This window comes from Toxoplasma gondii, chromosome X (assembly GCF_000006565.2).
Source record: "Toxoplasma gondii ME49 chromosome X, whole genome shotgun sequence".
Lineage (NCBI taxonomy): Eukaryota > Apicomplexa > Conoidasida > Eucoccidiorida > Sarcocystidae > Toxoplasma > Toxoplasma gondii.
The window spans coordinates 727,867-743,743 of NC_031478.1; the positions used below are offsets into that span (position 1 = coordinate 727,867).

The 15,877-nt window shown below is 55.5% G+C and overlaps 3 protein-coding genes across 3 annotated transcripts; 1 reads left to right on the forward strand and 2 right to left on the reverse strand.

Annotated features, from left to right (window-relative positions):
* Window positions 1-10: 10 nt before the first annotated feature.
* Window positions 11-7,585, reverse strand: TGME49_227930 (hypothetical protein). Its single transcript, XM_018780186.1, has 5 exons — window positions 5,866-7,585; window positions 5,397-5,588; window positions 4,980-5,138; window positions 4,484-4,797; window positions 11-3,946 (listed from the first exon to the last, which is right to left on the reverse strand). Exons 1-5 carry the CDS (start codon window positions 6,304-6,306, stop codon window positions 391-393), a joined length of 4,662 nt encoding a protein of 1,553 aa, XP_018636081.1. The 5' UTR covers window positions 6,307-7,585; the 3' UTR covers window positions 11-390.
* Window positions 7,586-9,839: 2,254 nt separating this feature from the next.
* On the reverse strand, window positions 9,840-12,070 carry TGME49_227920 (hypothetical protein). The gene is made up of 4 exons (XM_018780185.1): window positions 11,747-12,070; window positions 11,479-11,562; window positions 10,862-10,946; window positions 9,840-10,267 (listed from the first exon to the last, which is right to left on the reverse strand). The coding sequence occupies exons 2-4, from the start codon at window positions 11,549-11,551 to the stop codon at window positions 10,168-10,170; spliced, it is 258 nt and encodes an 85-aa protein (XP_018636080.1). The 5' UTR covers window positions 11,552-11,562; window positions 11,747-12,070; the 3' UTR covers window positions 9,840-10,167.
* On the forward strand, window positions 11,478-14,912 carry TGME49_227910 (hypothetical protein). The gene is made up of 3 exons (XM_002366373.2): window positions 11,478-12,978; window positions 13,721-13,837; window positions 14,488-14,912. Exons 1-3 carry the CDS (start codon window positions 12,734-12,736, stop codon window positions 14,492-14,494), a joined length of 369 nt encoding a protein of 122 aa, XP_002366414.1. The 5' UTR covers window positions 11,478-12,733; the 3' UTR covers window positions 14,495-14,912.
* The last annotated feature ends 965 nt before the right edge of the window (window positions 14,913-15,877 follow it).

Consider the following 15,877-nt stretch of genomic DNA (forward strand, 5'->3'; position numbering starts at 1 on the left):
GAGAAGCAAAAAAACAAGGGGAGTGGCCGCCTTTCGGAGACCAGACAGGTTGTTGTTCGGAGAAACCATTTCACCTTCAAAACACAGTTTTAATTATCGAACGAAACGCTTTACTTTTTGAGATTTCAATTTTTTAACAAAGCGCGTTCGCCCTGCTAGTTCGCAGAAAACGGGCGAGGGGAGAAAGAAGGCAGAAAAAACGGAAATTGCAATTCTGTCGAGACACAAGAAAAACGCGGAAGGTACCATGAAACGAGAGAAGAGAGAAGAAAGACAACATGCGTATCGCATGTCTTGCCCCAAAGACAGTCAACACATTTCCTTCACTTCATCTCGTGCTCTCTGTGTCTGCTTCATCTTCTTCTGAACCTCCTCCTTTTTCTGTCAAACTCATTCTTTCCTTCGCCCGGTTTTTTCTCTTTCTTCTCCGTTGTCTTCTCCTTTGTCTTCTTTTTCTTCTTCTCCGTCTTCTTCTCCACCATCTTCGTCGTCACCTTGGTGGCCGTCGTCTTCGTTTTCTCTTCTTTGCGCTTCTCTTCTCTTTCTTTCTTCTCTCTCTTTCCTGGCGCCTCGAACACCTGTCGCGTTTGCCCGCTGTCGAGGGATGAGTCGCCTTCGCGCCCCGCTTTCTCTTCTCTCTTCAGCGAGCTGTCTCCTCCCACTCGGGTCTCTCCCGCAGTCCCCTGCCGTCTGCATTTTCCTCCACGGTTCCTCTCCTCGCTGTCTCCTTTCTCGCGCTCGGAAGCGTCGACCTCTCCGGCTCTCAGAGGAAGCAGAGCGAGAGGAGGAAGAAGAGAGAGAACAGGAAGCAGAGGGAGAATAGGGAGAAAACGAACGAGAGGAGAGGCGGGAGGCAGGCGAGGACTGGCATTCTGCGACGGGTCTTTCTGTTTGTGTCTGTTGCCACTCTGTTTGCCTCCGTCCTCCTGACGCGTACGCAGTCCTCTTGCTCTCGGCCCCATTCGTCTCTCTTCGCTGTTGTGCCGTCCGCACTGGCGAGGAAACACCGTGGGTGGTGTCTGCGCTGGACGACGATTGAAGTGACGAGGAGAGAAGAGAAGAAAACGAAGAGGAGAGGAGGGAAGCGGAGAGGAGGGAAGAGGAGAGAAGCAGAGTACGGCCGACTCCGAACCGTCTTCTTGTTTGTGCGTTCGCGTTGCCGACGGCCCAGGCTTTGCCAGAGTCCTCTCTCGGCGCTACCTCGCAGCTTTCACCCGTCGTCTTCTCTCCTCCAGCGTGACCTGCGTCCAGGAAGCCTCGAGGAGACAAGCCACACAGAGTTGCTTCGCGCGCGGTCGAGTTCGCGGCCTCTGGGGTGTCTCTTTTTCTCGCGCCTGCTGCAGAGTCGGGGAACTCTTGAGTTTGGAAACCTGCATACCCGACAAGAGATCCACGAGACAGAACGGGAGGAACACAAGAAGGCAGCGCCGCGGAGGAACTCTGCAGCGTTGGAGACGAGGGCGACAGAGACACTTGGGTGGAAGGCAGAGACGTTGGAAAGACACGGTCAGCACCTGCTGAGAGAGAAGGAAGCTCTGCTTCCGTACTGCGTCCTGCCTCGCCGTCCTGCCCAGACACAGGCCGAGACGCTTCAGCAACTGCGGTCGGCGCAGGACTCCCGTTTTTCATTTCGTTCTCGGACAGAGACGCTGTCGAGACACCTGACGGAGGCCACTTGAGGGAAGTTTCTTTCACATTCTCAACTGAGGCAGAAGCACAGGTGTGTCTCGGTGCCAGCCAGGTGTGAGTTTCGATTCCTGCAGGTTCTCTCTGTCGGTGAAAACGATTCTCGGACGCCTCTGAAGAGACTCGCACAGAGCAACACACCTCCTGGCGCGTCTTGTCAAGACGCGCGACTGTTGTCTGTTGGGCACCCCAGACTTCCTTTCCACTTGCGCCTTTCCCCCTGTCTGCTTCCCTGAGCAAAGCAGGCGTTCTGTCTCCGCGACCTCCGCCTCCGGATCCGTGTTGCTTCTGCTGGAGATACACCTCAGCGGCGAAGTCGAAGATCTTCTTTCCCGGCCCACTCGGGACCGCAGCCTGCGAGTCATCATTTGTGTCCGCTTCCCCCGCCTCTCGCTTCGCAAGGACCTTTTCGACTGCTCCTTCTCGCGAACTGTGCCCCTGCAGAAGAGAAGGAAGCTCCGCGAAGGGCGGCGTACTGGAGCAGAGAGAAGCTCGCGGAGAGACGCGAGAACTGACAGTGCGAGTGCATGCACAGGTGACTGCGGAAAGGATACGTGGGGAGTCCGTCTCCCGGCCAAACGCCGCGTCCTCCCTCCATGCCCAGACACCCTCTGCCTTCTCGTCGTATCTCTCTGCTTCTTCTCTCTCTGCCTCTAGCCTCTCTGCTTCTTCTTCTCCCTCTGCGTCTTCGTCGTCTTCTTGTGCTGCTGTTCCGTTTGTGTGGGGAAAAAGCATCTCTGTGAGTCCCTCGTGGCGTCCAAAGGTCGGGGACCCACTCGCAGTCCCCTGTCCCGAGAGCGAACAAGGCGAAAAAGACCTTTTCTCGCCGAACGAATGCTCCGCCTCCTCGGGATGATTTGCCTTAAATGCACGGCCTTCTGGACTCTCTGCCCTCCCGCGCGCTCCCCACAAAGAGACACCTGTCTCCGCAGCAGGCCTTTTCGCGCAGGGACGAGTCGGAGAAGAGCGCTGAGAGGGGTCGGAAGAGCCGTTAGCGAAGGCAGAAGCGAGACAGACGCAAGGCGACGACTGCAGCTTTGCAAAGGAGAATTCGCGAGGCAGCGCGCCACAGGAGCACGGGAGTGGCGCGCTTTCGATTGCATGCGTTGGTTGCCCCGCGCGCGTAAACTCTCCACGACGCCTTCCCGCGTTTGCGGCCCAGTTCTCCTTCCAACAGGCTCCAAACGCTCTTTGCTCCTCCGCGTAACGCCGCCTCGCAGGCTCTTCGTCGTGCCTGTCTTCTGCGGCTTTCTTCTCTGCCGAAGAGGCTGCGAAGGCTGCAAAAGGCAAGGCTTCCTCTGACGCTTCTCTCGCGTGTCTCCCACAGACGCCCCGCCCAGAGCGCTCCAGAGATACAGCTGTTCTTGCAGTCTGAGACGACACACCCGAGAAAGACAGGAGGCTCTCGGCAGGCCATGCGAAGGCTCGAGGAGGTACGCCAGTCGGCTCAACACTGAAACCATCGCCAGTCTCTAAGTCAAACTCAGAGTCACCCGACGACGCCCAGAACTCCTCTTCGCTGTATTCCTGCGAGATGAGGGTGGCTTCGGGCCTCGACCGAGGAAGCAGCTCACAGACCGTGCTCTCAAAGCAGTCACGCTCCATCCCATTCGGGACATTCTCGGTGTTCTCCGGATCGAAAATCTCCTTCGCCGTTTTGTCGCGCAGGCGCCATGGCCTTCGCACCTTTGGCGTCTGTCTCTGCGCTCCTCGTCCTTCCTCTTCTTCGATGCTCTCTGTTTCACTCGGTCTGCCTGCGCAGGGACAGAGGCCGCCGCCAGGCTCGCCACCGCGAGACGCGGACGCCTTCGGCGAGTTCTCGGCTGTCTCAAGAATGCGAAAATTATCAACAGAAGAAGTCGGGGAAGTCGAAAAGCGTGGAAGGTTCTCGCGGTTTCTCACTAGTGAAAAAGAAGCATGCGCAGCTCTCGGCTCCCCCACCGGCCGAAGCTGCGGTGTACGTACACCTGGTAGAAGCCCCGCCGTTTCGGGTGGGAAGGCGGGGGAACGGGGTGTACATACACTGGAGGAAATATGCGAGTTTCGCCTAGAACCTTGTGTTGGTGGAGCGCACGAGTCGGCGTTTCGCTGTTTCTCTCTTCGTGTGGTCTCCAGGCGAGAGTTCGTCAAAGCCTCGCGGAGCTGCCGTTGCACGAAAGCTGATCCAGAACGCGGGGAACACATGCAAGGCGAAGGGGCGTCTCGGGTGTCTCGACACCCCAGCTCAGCATCGCGGCGCGCAGGCACATCGAGGCCGACGCTGCATTCGACAGAGGAAGAGAAGCGAACGAGGAAGGAATCGCGAGAAGGGGAGAAAGGCACCCAGTGGTAGAAAGAAAACGCAGGACAGGAAGCCTCCCCCTTTCCGAACCGCTGGTCACGAAGAGTGGGAAGAAAAGAGGCGAAAGGAAAAGAACAGCTTCAAACGTCCCCATAGAAACGAGCCACTCAATGGCCACTAATGTAGCCAGTCCGCGATCAAGCGCCTCTGTTCGATAAAGAGAGTCACCCAAGAAAGGACATTTTCTTTTTCCAGCTGAAGACGTTCTTCTCCTCCCTCTGCCATGAAATGACCAACGAGCTTTTTTCTTCGTCTCTCGCGAAACCCCCCTTTCGTGACCGCCCGCCACAGTCTTTCCTCCGGACCTCTTCCTTCTCATTTCTGCTCTCTGGAGCTCTCCAGAGACGACGGCTCGCGGCCCTCTGTTTCATCTTGGTGTTCGCGCTACGCTTCTTCTTTCCGCCAGTTCGTGTTTCTTCTCTCCCTCGACTCGGTCATGCGCCTTTGTGGACCTACCCTTGGCGGTGAAGAAAAGAACTCGCGAAGTTTCGCTGTCTCGTCTGCAGCCTGCGGAGCGTGCTGCTGCTGAGGCGCCCTCGCGTCTCCTCGTGTTTGGGTCTTCGCTGCAGCCTCGTCACCTCAGGTGTACAGACAGCCGCTCTCCCCTCTGCCGAGCGAGACACTGCTGCTGGTCTGGCTTCGCGTCTGTCGTCTCCTGAATCTCCTCTCGGATCTCCCTCCGCTCGCCTGCCTTGTTCTCTTCTCTCCTCTCCGCGTGCTGAGAAAAGCCGCTCTTCCTGATGACGCTGTCGCTCCGCCGCTCGGACGCACTGAGAGACAAAGAGAGAAAGACAGTTTTTTTGTGCCTTGGTTCCTCTCCTCCGCCCCTCGCTGCCGCTTCCATCCTGCCTCCAGTGTCTCCCCACCAGAAAGAGTGACATTTCCACGCCACTTCTAGTGGGCTTCCAAGCTGGTTCTCTTTTTTGCATGCAAACCTTTCGCTGTCGCTTACAGCTTGCGTCCGGTGTCTCTCCATCTGCCGGACGAGTTCTCTTCTTCTCTGTTTCTCTTCCGCCGCAAGTCTCTCCGCCTCCCTCGCCTCCTCCAGCCTCCGCAGCGCCGCAAGGGCCCTCGAGGCCTGCACTTCTTCCTGGTGGGCGCGCCTCAGTTTCTGAAGCAGAAACGAAAGCAAAAGCTGGAAAGTTGGAAACAATTTGAGGTTAAAGGTCGACACGAAGGCAGCGAAGACAAGACATACAAGGACGCGGAGACACGAGACAGGAGGAAAGTCCCCTCTGCGTCTGCACTGCCTGTGGAGAGACCGCGCCGGCGGCGAACGAGACAGGAGAACAAGTGAAGAGCGACCGAGAGAAGGAGAGAGTGAGTACAGAAAGAAGCTACAGAGGGGAAACAGGTGATCTGTGCGAACCTTCTCTCTCGCCAACTGGGCCTCGAGTTCGCGATGCAGCTGCGCCTCCTGTTTCCGACGCTCAGACGCGATCGCGGCCTGCCTCGCTTCTTCTCGCTTCTTCTCCATTCGCTCCCGTGCAACTGCTGCTTCGGCCTTGGCCTTCAGCGCCGCCGCCCGCTCTTCCGCTTGCCTCCTCCGCTGTCTGTAGAGCTGAAAAGGAGAAGGCAGTCCAGAGGGAGTCCCGCAAACAAGCAGACAGCGAGACCGTCACAGCAGAACGCAGGACGCATGCAGACCTCGACAGGCTGTCGAATTCGCATCTCCTGACTCGCCAAAGAAAAACCACCGCACTGCCGTCCAACAGGGCCTAGCCACAGACGCTCGGAGAAGACCCTACGGTGGACATACACCTGAGACTGGAGGCGACGGAGAGGCGCCGCTGTGCCGATCCAGCAAGGCCGAACCGCTTGTCACCGTGTGTTCTCACCTCCACGTTCCGCTTCTCTGCAGCAATCGCCGCAGCTGTGGCTTCGCGTTGTCTGGTCACGCGCTTCTTGGCAGCGTCTTCTCTGTCTTGTCCCTGCGGGTATGCAGAAAACGAAGAGACCTCGCGACAGACCCCTCTCCGAGCTCGCTGTCTCCGGACTTCACTCGCGCGCGAGCGGAGGAGTGCCGTCTCCTCCCGACGCTGCGCGGAGACGGCTGTATCCTGCGGGGCGACCTGCCGCAGGCCTTGTGCGGGTCGAGAGGCGCATCCACCCCTGGAGGCGAAGCAGTGCAGTGTACGTACACCTGGAGTTCTGGCGCGCGCGTCCGCAACTCGCTCGGCTGCAGGCTCTTGTTCTGAATCGCTAGAGGCCGAAAGAAGGCTCTCGCCGCCCACTGCGGGGACAGCAAGGAGAAACGCAAAGTCCTGGAAGGAATTCATGGCGTCGGACGAGTTGACGAGTCGCAGAAGTTGGGCATGGAAGCGTGTGAGAGGCGAGAGACGAAAGCGAAGGGACGAAGGTGATCAGAAGTCCGTTTAGAGACGGAGGGCGGAGATGCGAAGAAGGGAGAGAAGCTTGGACGGAACACTCGAAGCTTCTCCTGCGCCGCGACGGAGGCTCGGACCCCGTTTCTCCGGTATAGTGGCGCATTCACGAAGAGAGAGAGAGGAGAAGAGAGTGAAACAGAGGACAGGTGGAGAAAAGAAAGAAGCACAGCGGAACGAAGAGAAAGACAAGAGCTCTTCGGGAGGCAGAAGGCGGAGACGCGTTGCGTGTCTTCTCCCTTCTCCTCGCTCGCGAGAGCCCTCAGGGACCCCGCGAGACCGTGGCTAGCATTCCTGAGAAACGCATGCAACGAAGGCGCCCTCAGGATCCTGGGAAGACCACACGAAACTGAGTGTTACGATGCGAGCAGAGGAGCCTGTACACCCCAGAGCAGCGGCGCAGGCAGCCGACTGCGGTCCACCCCAGCGGAGAACGCAGAGGCCCGGGCCAGCAAGAAGAGGCGAGGCAGGAAGAACAAGTTCTCTCTTTTCAGTGGCAGTAACGAATGATGTCTGCAGTGGACGGGAACCAAACTGAGACAAACCTGGAGAGCGAGAAAAGTGAGAGAGTTGAAAGAAAACGTCAGGTCTTCCCTCTTCCTGTCTGCGTCTGTCACCGCCCTAGCGGTTGGCCCGCGGAGCTGTACATACACGCCGAAGGGCGCTGCTGCCTGCAGAAGGTTCTCTCCCATGCGCCGTTACGCCAAAGGAAGTGTGTAGTCTCTCTCTGAGACATCATTCGCCGGACTTCGAAGAACGAGAAGTCCCGAAAGCAAAGCCCCCAGCGCAGGGGGCAGTGTGCAACGGCAACGCACTCGCGGAGCTGTCGAGGAAAGTCCGCGAAAAGCTCTTGTTTCGAAAACAATTCTGGCGCGCACCCGAACGCAATTCCTCTAGAAGGATTCTCGTCGAGAGGTGAATTTCTCGCAGCACCAGCTGACAAACGCGTCACTCGAACCCACGCTAAATAGCCACGGAGTTTCTTCGTCGAGTCCGCACCTACCGAAGAAAGTTGAACGAAAGCAGTCGGAACACTGGAGGGAAAAAAGCTGCAGAAAAGAAACTCGTCTTTACCTGACGCCGACAAGAAGTCGAACTGCGAGACGCCCTTGGTGTCTTGCGGTTGCATGTGCAGGCGGAGTGCTCAGAAGACATGCACACCGGAACGGTTAGGTGTGCGAGGAAAAAAGACAAATTCTTTTGCACTTTTCTTCATTTTCCATCGAAACGGAAACCCATTCAGAGCGTAGACACGCAAATCTGTGACCCGTCTGAGCAGGGAAGGCGACCCCCGGCCACGGCTCTCCGGTACGGTGTGCGGCAACCGTGAAGGAGTGCAAGCCTGCGTCGCTGTCTGATGAAAACCAGACTTTATGGAGATTCGCACCGGGGGAAAAGTATGTAAAAAAGCAGAGTTCTGTAGTCAACCGCGGGCTGAATGTGATGCGGAAACACAGAGGAGAAGCGAAGACGTCTGACCAGAAGGGGCGCCGGGGTGGCTGTTCCGTCCCCAAGTTGAGAACTGTTGGAAAAAACGCTGAAAGTAGACTAGACCACATAGACTCTCAATGAGTCGGACAAAAACGTCAAGTCTGTACGAGTTGCATGTCTTGTCAGTTCTTCCTTGATTCTGAAGGGTTCAACCAAAGTCAACTTCTACAGCTTCAAGAAAGTGAAGGCCTATCGTCTTGCGGGCGAACGCGCATTACCTCTGCAGACAAAGAGGCTGAAAAGCGTTTCCAGATCTCTTCACACAGCAAGGACTAGGAAACGATGCGTGTTGTGCCTCTTCGACGGTGTTTTAAAGTCCCTCACATCTGCGGCGTCGAACAGTCTCGCGTCTGGTCGCAGTCACTTACAAAGAGAGGCTGTACGCTATTTTTGAGTTTCTCTATCTGCACACGGACACCTCCTCTCCAGCCTTTTGATTCTTGTGCTTTGACCTAAAAGGTCCCGCCCCTCTTGGAATCTCGAAACCGACGCTAGATATGTGCCGCGCTGAAGATGCAGCCGCAGCGACAGAACTACCAACGCGAGAAACTGTCGCCTGAACGTTGAATCCTTTCTGATCTCTGAAACGGATACGTTTTCGAACTGCAGAACTGTTTCTTGACGAGTGAAAAACTGGATTTACGGGAACTTTGGAAGCAACAGTCCACGTGGACCGTGGAAAGTTCCGCCTGTTGAATCTGTCGCTGCTTTTCCCCAAAGCTGCCGAGAGAGCGGCCCTTCATAGAAGGCATTACGCCAGGTGCTGTGCTTCGTGAACGGGGAATGTCGGGGCGTTTCTAGATGGTGTGCACGTTTAAGCGAAATCCACGGTCGCGGTTTGTATGTCAGGGACTTTGACAAGCTGCGGGTTGACGTCCTGCGTACCCGCTCCCCAGCCTGCTGTTCTACTGCTCTGCACGTGAAACGCCCGTCTCCTGAGAAAGCGAGGAAGTCCAAGTTGAAGAAGTTCTTCGGGACCGCACGTTTCGGCCCTACCCTGGTGATCTGTGTTACATGAGTACACAGAGTTCTACTCCGTCGTCTCGACACCCTTACCTTCTTCACTACATTTCGCTAACACAGGAGAACGTGGACCCCTTAGAGTCCAGCTCGTTTTTTTTCGCAGCGTTCACCACTGGAAGTAGCAGCAGAATAGAAATTGAGATGCTGCTTCATGCTACAGCAGTCTCTTTCGTATTTGTGCGTAGTTTTCTTCACATGATTCGCAGAGTGTACAAACTGGAGTTACGCTTATTTGGCCACCGCGGTCCAGCATCCCTGCAGAAAGCAGTTGTGTCAGACTGGGCCTGGACTTCTTCGAAACTGTGTAGGTCTTCAGTAACATCTTCAATGTTTTCGAGCCCTCTGCTTTCGTCCAACAATTACAGTGGAAGCTGAGACAAGGAAGCCTACGGCGGGCTGAAAGATCCAAACACTCTGAAAAAGGGTATATCCATTTGGATTCTCTCGGCGTAGACACGCGAGATGCCTAAGTGTAGCCACTCGCACTGACATCCGCGGGATGCGGAGGAGAGGGAACAAGGGGAACTCGCTCGTTTTTCGTGTCGTCCATGACGACTACGTTCGGATCAAGGAGAACGTTTCAGAGTGTTGGGCTGTGAAGGTAAATCACTGGCATCTCTCAGAGTCCTCTACGCGGCTTGCGTCGCTTTTCTGTTTCCGATCTCCACGCGTTTTCTCTGGGTTCGATGCTTAGGCGAGTTTCCCCTCGCCGTTCTAGTGCGTGCTTTATCTACACAACTTCTGCGCAGACAGTCGAGATGTCGGGATCGGTCGAAGAATGGGGTCGTGTGTGCGCATGTTCCGCAGTCGGGTCCTGGCGCGACTGCTCCTCCTGCCGAGAGAGACGATGACCCGTGTGTCAAGAGGGCGCAAAGACAGAGGTGAAACGAGCATCGAAAATGCCACATTCGATGGCGAGAGAAAGTGACTTGAACGCATGCAGGTCTTTTCACGATTTTTCATGCGTACACGTGCGGTCGGCCGCCACGCCTTCGCACATGCAGCGTTTGGGGGAGAATGAACGCCTGCACCTGGCGGCGTATCTGACAGAACAAGTCCGCGGTACAAATGTGACACACGCGCTCGTCTCTTGCAGGGAGTTCTTTTTCCACTTCTGAGATGCCTCGCAACATAAGAACAGGGCTCCTTCGTAGCTGTGAATAGAAGGCAGATGTCTTGTGTGTCTGCGGTTCGCGGAAATCCAACGACCGGTCCCGACACACAAGTTTCGACAGCCACTGTCTACTTAGGGACTTTCTTCAAAAACGCAAAGAGTCGGTCGTACACAGATGGGGCGTAAACTGCGCGTTTCGAGTAGCAGTAGTCTAGACAGATGTCTGCCCTGCAGAAAAGCGCAGAACAAACGCAGACAATATTTCACAGAAAAGAAATATCATCCGAGGATAAGACTCCCCTCCGTTTTCGGTGAAGGGAAAGAGAGAGCAATTGCAAACGCGCTCGCACGTCGTGCTGCCCCGAGATCCGGAACCATTTCCCCTCGCAACTGAACAGCCGTTTCTCTGAGAAAACTGAAGGCTCGAATAACGTCAGTTCCACAGTTTGCAGTTTTAAATATACACTGTGCGCTGCTCTGTGAAGCATTCAGCTCCTGCCAATCCATGAGAGCTCATGTGGACCAGTTTTTCTAGAAAAAAGGTGAAGTACCGCCTGACAACAGACACTGCAGAGAGAAATACCTTCGCTATTACACATCCAAGTGTATCTTTCGTTGAGTTTTCCCTGACATTTGTCGAAGGGAAACTCCGAGTGAACACTCCACCAATGCTGGCCCAGATATCCGACATAACAAACCACAGCGGTGCCCAGCCGCTGCCCTCAGCAGCTTGTACTTGTCTTCCTCCCGACACTTCTCCGTATATAAGCCGAGGCGACGTGGCGAGTCGCAGTTCGGGCGAGTCCATAGGGGAGTTCTTACCATTCCTTTCTGCGGGGAGTGGTCATGAAGGCGAAAGTTGCAGACGACAGCGCCAGCCAAGAGAAGGTCGCGGCGAGTCTAGGGCCTGCAGTCACCGAAGGAAAAATGAGCACCCAATCTGGAAGTAAATGCGTCTCTCGTTTGTTGCGGATGACATGTGCACTCAGCACACAGACGGACACAGAGTCTTTCGCAACGTTTCCAACACATCCCCTTCTTCCTCCACCCTGGAACTCTGTTCCGCACAAGTTGGACTACACTTTCGCCGTTCTCTCTGTCGCGTCCGCGGCTCTAGGTCCCTACGCCCACTCCCCTTTGGCATTCGTATACAAGTACACATTTAAATGAGCACAGGCGCAGACGCAGTACGCACCATACCTACATTTACAGACGTAGACACATATACATTTATGTCGAGGGCTAAGGGGCTGTCGCGTTCACTACGGCCGAAGCGTTACTTCTGTGGGAGATGCAACGCAGAGGGAACCGGCAACCAGAGTGAAGCGAAAGCGAAGAGGAGACAAGGACAGAGGCCAGCTCTGCGCTCTAATCCGTAGACGAACAAACGAAGAAGCGCGGAAAGAGGAGCGAAATCGAAATCGAAAGTGAAGGCGTACCGATGCCTCTCGACGAAGACCGCCAGGACTGTGCGTCCGTCGAGGCGTCCTTGGGCGTGGTGGACGGCGCCATGGCTGCAGAGACTTTCTCGAAGAGAAAACGCGAAAAAAGAAAAGAGAAAGAGATGAAGAGATTCAGACGAGACGGAGACTTAAGGAGAAAAAGGCGCGCAGTAGACAGACGAGCTTCGGCGGGTCTCGAACGGTTTTGAGACGGAGCTTTCTGTCGCGGGGAAAAGGACGGAACCGAAGAAGTCGGGCGACTTACTCAGACCCTCGCGATCCGCTGTGAAGAAGGACCGGCTCGTCTTCTTCTGCTGGTAAGAGACAACACGGTGGATGCACGTTGTCGGTGTACTTCAGAGAGCTCTCTGGTGGAAGACCTCCCTGTGTTCGTGTATTCGGGCAATCAGAGATCTCACGCGCTCTCGATTCCAGCGTCTCTCGTCTCTCTCCGTGGTTTTCTGAAAAGGAAAAGGCGGCCCCTATCAGGAGATGACATCTTGAAGCGACCCAAGGCAAACGCGGCAAGAAGAAACTGCATGCTCACTGGTGTATTGTCGCAAGCGCAAATATCCGGTCAACAAACGAAGACGGACCAGCCGGCCACGTCCCGGGTTCTTCGCAAAAAAAAGATTCAACTTAAGGTGTATTCTCAGGTCGCATATTTCGCTTTCTTGCTTCCGGAGAAACACGATTTCCCTCGAAATCCCGACGGAAAAAGCTTCGATCGATCTCTTCCACACGGCGTCTACCTCGCGATGCGCCTCCGAGTGTGACAGGCCGCACGCGATGACCTGACTGAAAGGGGCCTCTCCTGTTCTGCAGACGAACGCTGAGGACGAGTCTCGCGCTCTCGCAGAGACTAGCGGTGGGTTAAGGATTTGTTCTGCCTTTGTTTTTCCTTCCACGCGTCTTTTTCTGCACTTTGCTCGAAACGATCGCTGCTTTCCACCCGTCTCTTGCGCCGGCCGCCGAGAAGTCTTGAACTCTGCGGGAGTCGACGCCAAGAACGAGGCGGGACTCGACGACGGGTTCCGTGTGTTTTTTTCCTGGATTTTTTCTCGCGTTTCTTCCTGGAGCGAAACGGAGCGCTTTGCTCCTTCGCTTGTATTTTTCCGAGCAAACTTCCCGCGAAAGAGGAGAGGCAGACACCATCGTTTCTGTGGTCAGAAACCTGTTTTCAGACAGGAGCGCGCATGCACTGGAAACTTTGGAGAACCCGTAGCTTCCTCGCGACCTCGCCTTTCTAAAAATGGCAGCTTCTCGCCTTTGCCAGTACCTCGCCGGCCGCGGGCAGACGGGATTGCTGTCTCTGTCGGCACCCCGCCTCGGTGCGCCGAAATTCGAACGCAAAATGCTCGGATCTTACCCTGTCTCCCCCGAATTCGAGATGGTCTGGAGAGACCGCCTGACTGCGCACGGCGGCTACATTCAACAGACGATTTCCCCGTACCAGCTGAAATTCATCTATCCCTTTTGGCACACTTTCTTTGCTCGGTGAGTGGACCGCGAGCGCGCGCCGCAACACGGGGGGTCCAGGGGCGCGAAGGAGACAAGTCGGAGGCAAGAAAGTCTAGGGAAAGGAAGTCCGAGGAAAGCTAGCTTGAGGCAAGAACGCCTAGGGAAAGGACGCTTTTTTTCCAGGCAGAGTCGAGAGGATGGAGCTCGGGGGCTCGAAGAACGCTTACTCGAGCAAAGTCGGGGACAAATGTCTGTTTAGTCTGGGTCGAAAACCTCGAATCTGCCGGTGTAGACACTTGGGCGGAAGTACGCATATGCACGCGATGGTGGCTCTGCCGGTCGCACCGCGTCGACTGCAGCAGGAGTTGCTCGATGCGAGAAACGCTTGTGCTGAAGGCGCGAGAGATAATGTCGGTTTCTGTCGCGAACTCCTGAAGTATGTGCTCACCGACTCGAGGGAGAGGCAAGAGAGCATTCGGTTAATGTGACGGGGAGCACTGACTAGGGACGTTGTGCAGTCCGAGAGAGGAACGAGTTCCAGACTTTTCGCAGGCAATGCGTGAAACTCGGAGCTCGGTGCCGACGATGTGATGCGGCAGTCTTCGGATGGTGCCGGCAGCTCCATGGAGGCGTTCTCGTCATTTTGCGAGGTCTTTTGTTCCGGGGACCGGAACGGTGTGGCTGTGCACTAGAGATGTCCTGTTTTTCTCTTTTCATGTTCGTTTCGCTTGGTTGACAGTTGTTGATGATGCCGCGTTTTCGATGTCTGTGCCTGCAGATGCTGGTGCAAGTGCAGCGCGTACGCCTGGCCATGGGTGTGGCCGGGACTGATTACCTTCGGTCTGGTCAAAAAGATGAACCACGACGTCGAGGAGGACATCCGTGACCACTACTGGTAAGCCGTTTGATGCAGATGGAAAGACAGAAACGAGGGATTTTCAACTCCCACTGAAATGTCAAGCAGGCACAACCGGTAGAAAATAAATTCCGCTTCTGCAGACTCCTGGTAGTGCGGCGGGAAACGAAACCGCGAGCGCATGGTGACGTGCGGTGTATGTACACCTGAGTCCACTGGCACTTTTTGTACCGTGGTACCGCGCCTGCGCTGTTCTGGGCGTTTCTTCCGCGATATGGAATCTGTGGCCGGTCCGTATGTATTGGAGTCCATAGTGTTAGTTTGTAAACGTCAATCGCGGATGCGCACTCACTCTACGAGGAGGAAACCGACAGATTTACCCGATGATCTGAATTCGTGAGACGAGACACGCGGTGGCTGTTGTGGCTCGTTCGCGAGTGCAAAACACACCCTCTGCGCATGGAGTGGTGCTCCACCGGTGTCTGCGATACGGAAAGGCGATTCTTTTTCGCCTTGGCTGCACCGAGCAGTGTTTGCTGGGTAGTGGCTTTTTTCAGCGGGGTCAGGCTGCGCCTCTGACGGAAGAGGCGTCTTCAGAGTCTTCTGTTGCTCCTGCTGCGGCAGACAGGGGGCAGCGCCTGGAGAACTGGAAGAGAAGTGCGTCCTTTTTCTGGGTGTTTCGCTCGCAGGTATTAAGCGTCGTCGGCTTTTTCAACGATGTTTGCCGGTCCAGATTCGCCTCTTTGCGGGAGAGAAACCCTGGCGACCGTATCCGCGAGGTGTTGAAACTGTCTGCGCTGTTTCTACGACTTGAACTCGTAAAACGGAAGGACGCTAGGCACCAAGTGTCGGTCGGTGAAGGCGCTTCGCGGGGCCGAGAGGGAACTGCGTTTCACACCAGTTCAGAACGACGTTCTGCGAAGAGTCAGAGAAACTCATGTTCAAACCGTTTCTTGTGGCTGGAAGTGCACCACTTGCAAATCGGGCGCGAAAGTGCAACAGTCCGCTGACACACACAGACTCCACCTGACACTGCAGTGTTCAGCTTCACCGGGCAGATCGCCGATCGGGCGGAGCTGCACGAACTTCATTGGCAAAAGCAACTGTTGCCGCAGAGATTCCCTCTCAGGGACTTGGCGCTGCGCTGATAAGGACTTTATGATCTCATGACTGGAGTCGTATCCATCCAGTCAGGGTGTAGATCGAGAGTCCAACTCATAGTCCAGACTACTTTGATTCTGCTATGGTAGCACGTGGCTTCGGTACACCACGCAGTCACTGGCGTTCTAGTCTCAGAGATTATGACTCCCAGCACCGTCCTGTAACTCCAGTTCTGCCATCCTCGAGGCACCTGGAAACATCAAGAGCACAGCTAGATTGGTCCTCAAGGTGCCGCAGCTGCTTACACACGCCCAGGACAGCTCTGGAACTCCGTAAGAAGAAGCTGTCGTTTCTTGATACAAGTTATTTCTACTGAGCTTTCGGACTCTGCAGACGTGGACAGTCTGCACACAACGGTGTCAACATCCCTTCAGCACAAACACATAGAGATTGATTTACACAACTCTTGCGAGACCGTTCCAGCGGTGCAGAAACAAGGCGGGTGCGGAGGTTAAGCCGATGCACACCGTGGACTCTCACCAGGATCTGTGGCCGCTGAATGCTCGTGCGAAGTATGCTTAAAGTACCTATCTCGTGTTATCGTCTTCCGGGTCTGCCGTCGATCGTAGCAAGCCTTAGACATTCTACGGCAACAACCACACAACCCTCCCCTGCGAGCGTCGGCATTCCTTCGAACGAGTGTACCAGATACGAATGTTCATGGCAAGACACTGTCAACCGTTCTTCGGCATCAGCAGTGCCTTCCACCGGACTTAGTACCTGGTGTAAAAGCAACTCTTCTGCCGCTGTCGAGAATGTCGCAGCCTGAAATCCCCTTCTCAAATATCGTAGTCTTTCCCGGCACTCCAGAGGGGAACGCTGGTACCGTACTCTTATGATGGGCTTCTTTTCTAGAGGTCTTATAGACAAGCAACGTAGATATGATGAAGCTCGCAGGCAAGTCCGAGGCGAGGTGAA

Coding starts and splice junctions, on each gene's coding strand:
- TGME49_227930 (XM_018780186.1), bottom strand. CDS start 6,306: ATGAATTCCTTCCAGGACTTTGCGTTTCTCCTTGCTGTCCCCGCAGTG. Junction 5,139..5,396: donor CCCAGTTGGCGAGAGAGAAG/GTTCGCACAGAT, acceptor TTTCTGCTTCAG/AAACTGAGGCGCGCCCACCA. Junction 3,947..4,483: donor TCTTTTCTTCACCGCCAAGG/GTAGGTCCACAA, acceptor TGTCGAATGCAG/CGTCGGCCTCGATGTGCCTG.
- TGME49_227910 (XM_002366373.2), top strand. CDS start 12,734: ATGGCAGCTTCTCGCCTTTGCCAGTACCTCGCCGGCCGCGGGCAGACG. Junction 12,979..13,720: donor TGGCACACTTTCTTTGCTCG/GTGAGTGGACCG, acceptor CTGTGCCTGCAG/ATGCTGGTGCAAGTGCAGCG.
- TGME49_227920 (XM_018780185.1), bottom strand. CDS start 11,551: ATGGCGCCGTCCACCACGCCCAAGGACGCCTCGACGGACGCACAGTCC. Junction 10,947..11,478: donor GTCTTCGTCGAGAGGCATCG/GTACGCCTTCAC, acceptor CGGTGACTGCAG/GCCCTAGACTCGCCGCGACC. Junction 10,268..10,861: donor ACTCCCCGCAGAAAGGAATG/GTAAGAACTCCC, acceptor GCTTTTCTGCAG/GGCAGACATCTGTCTAGACT.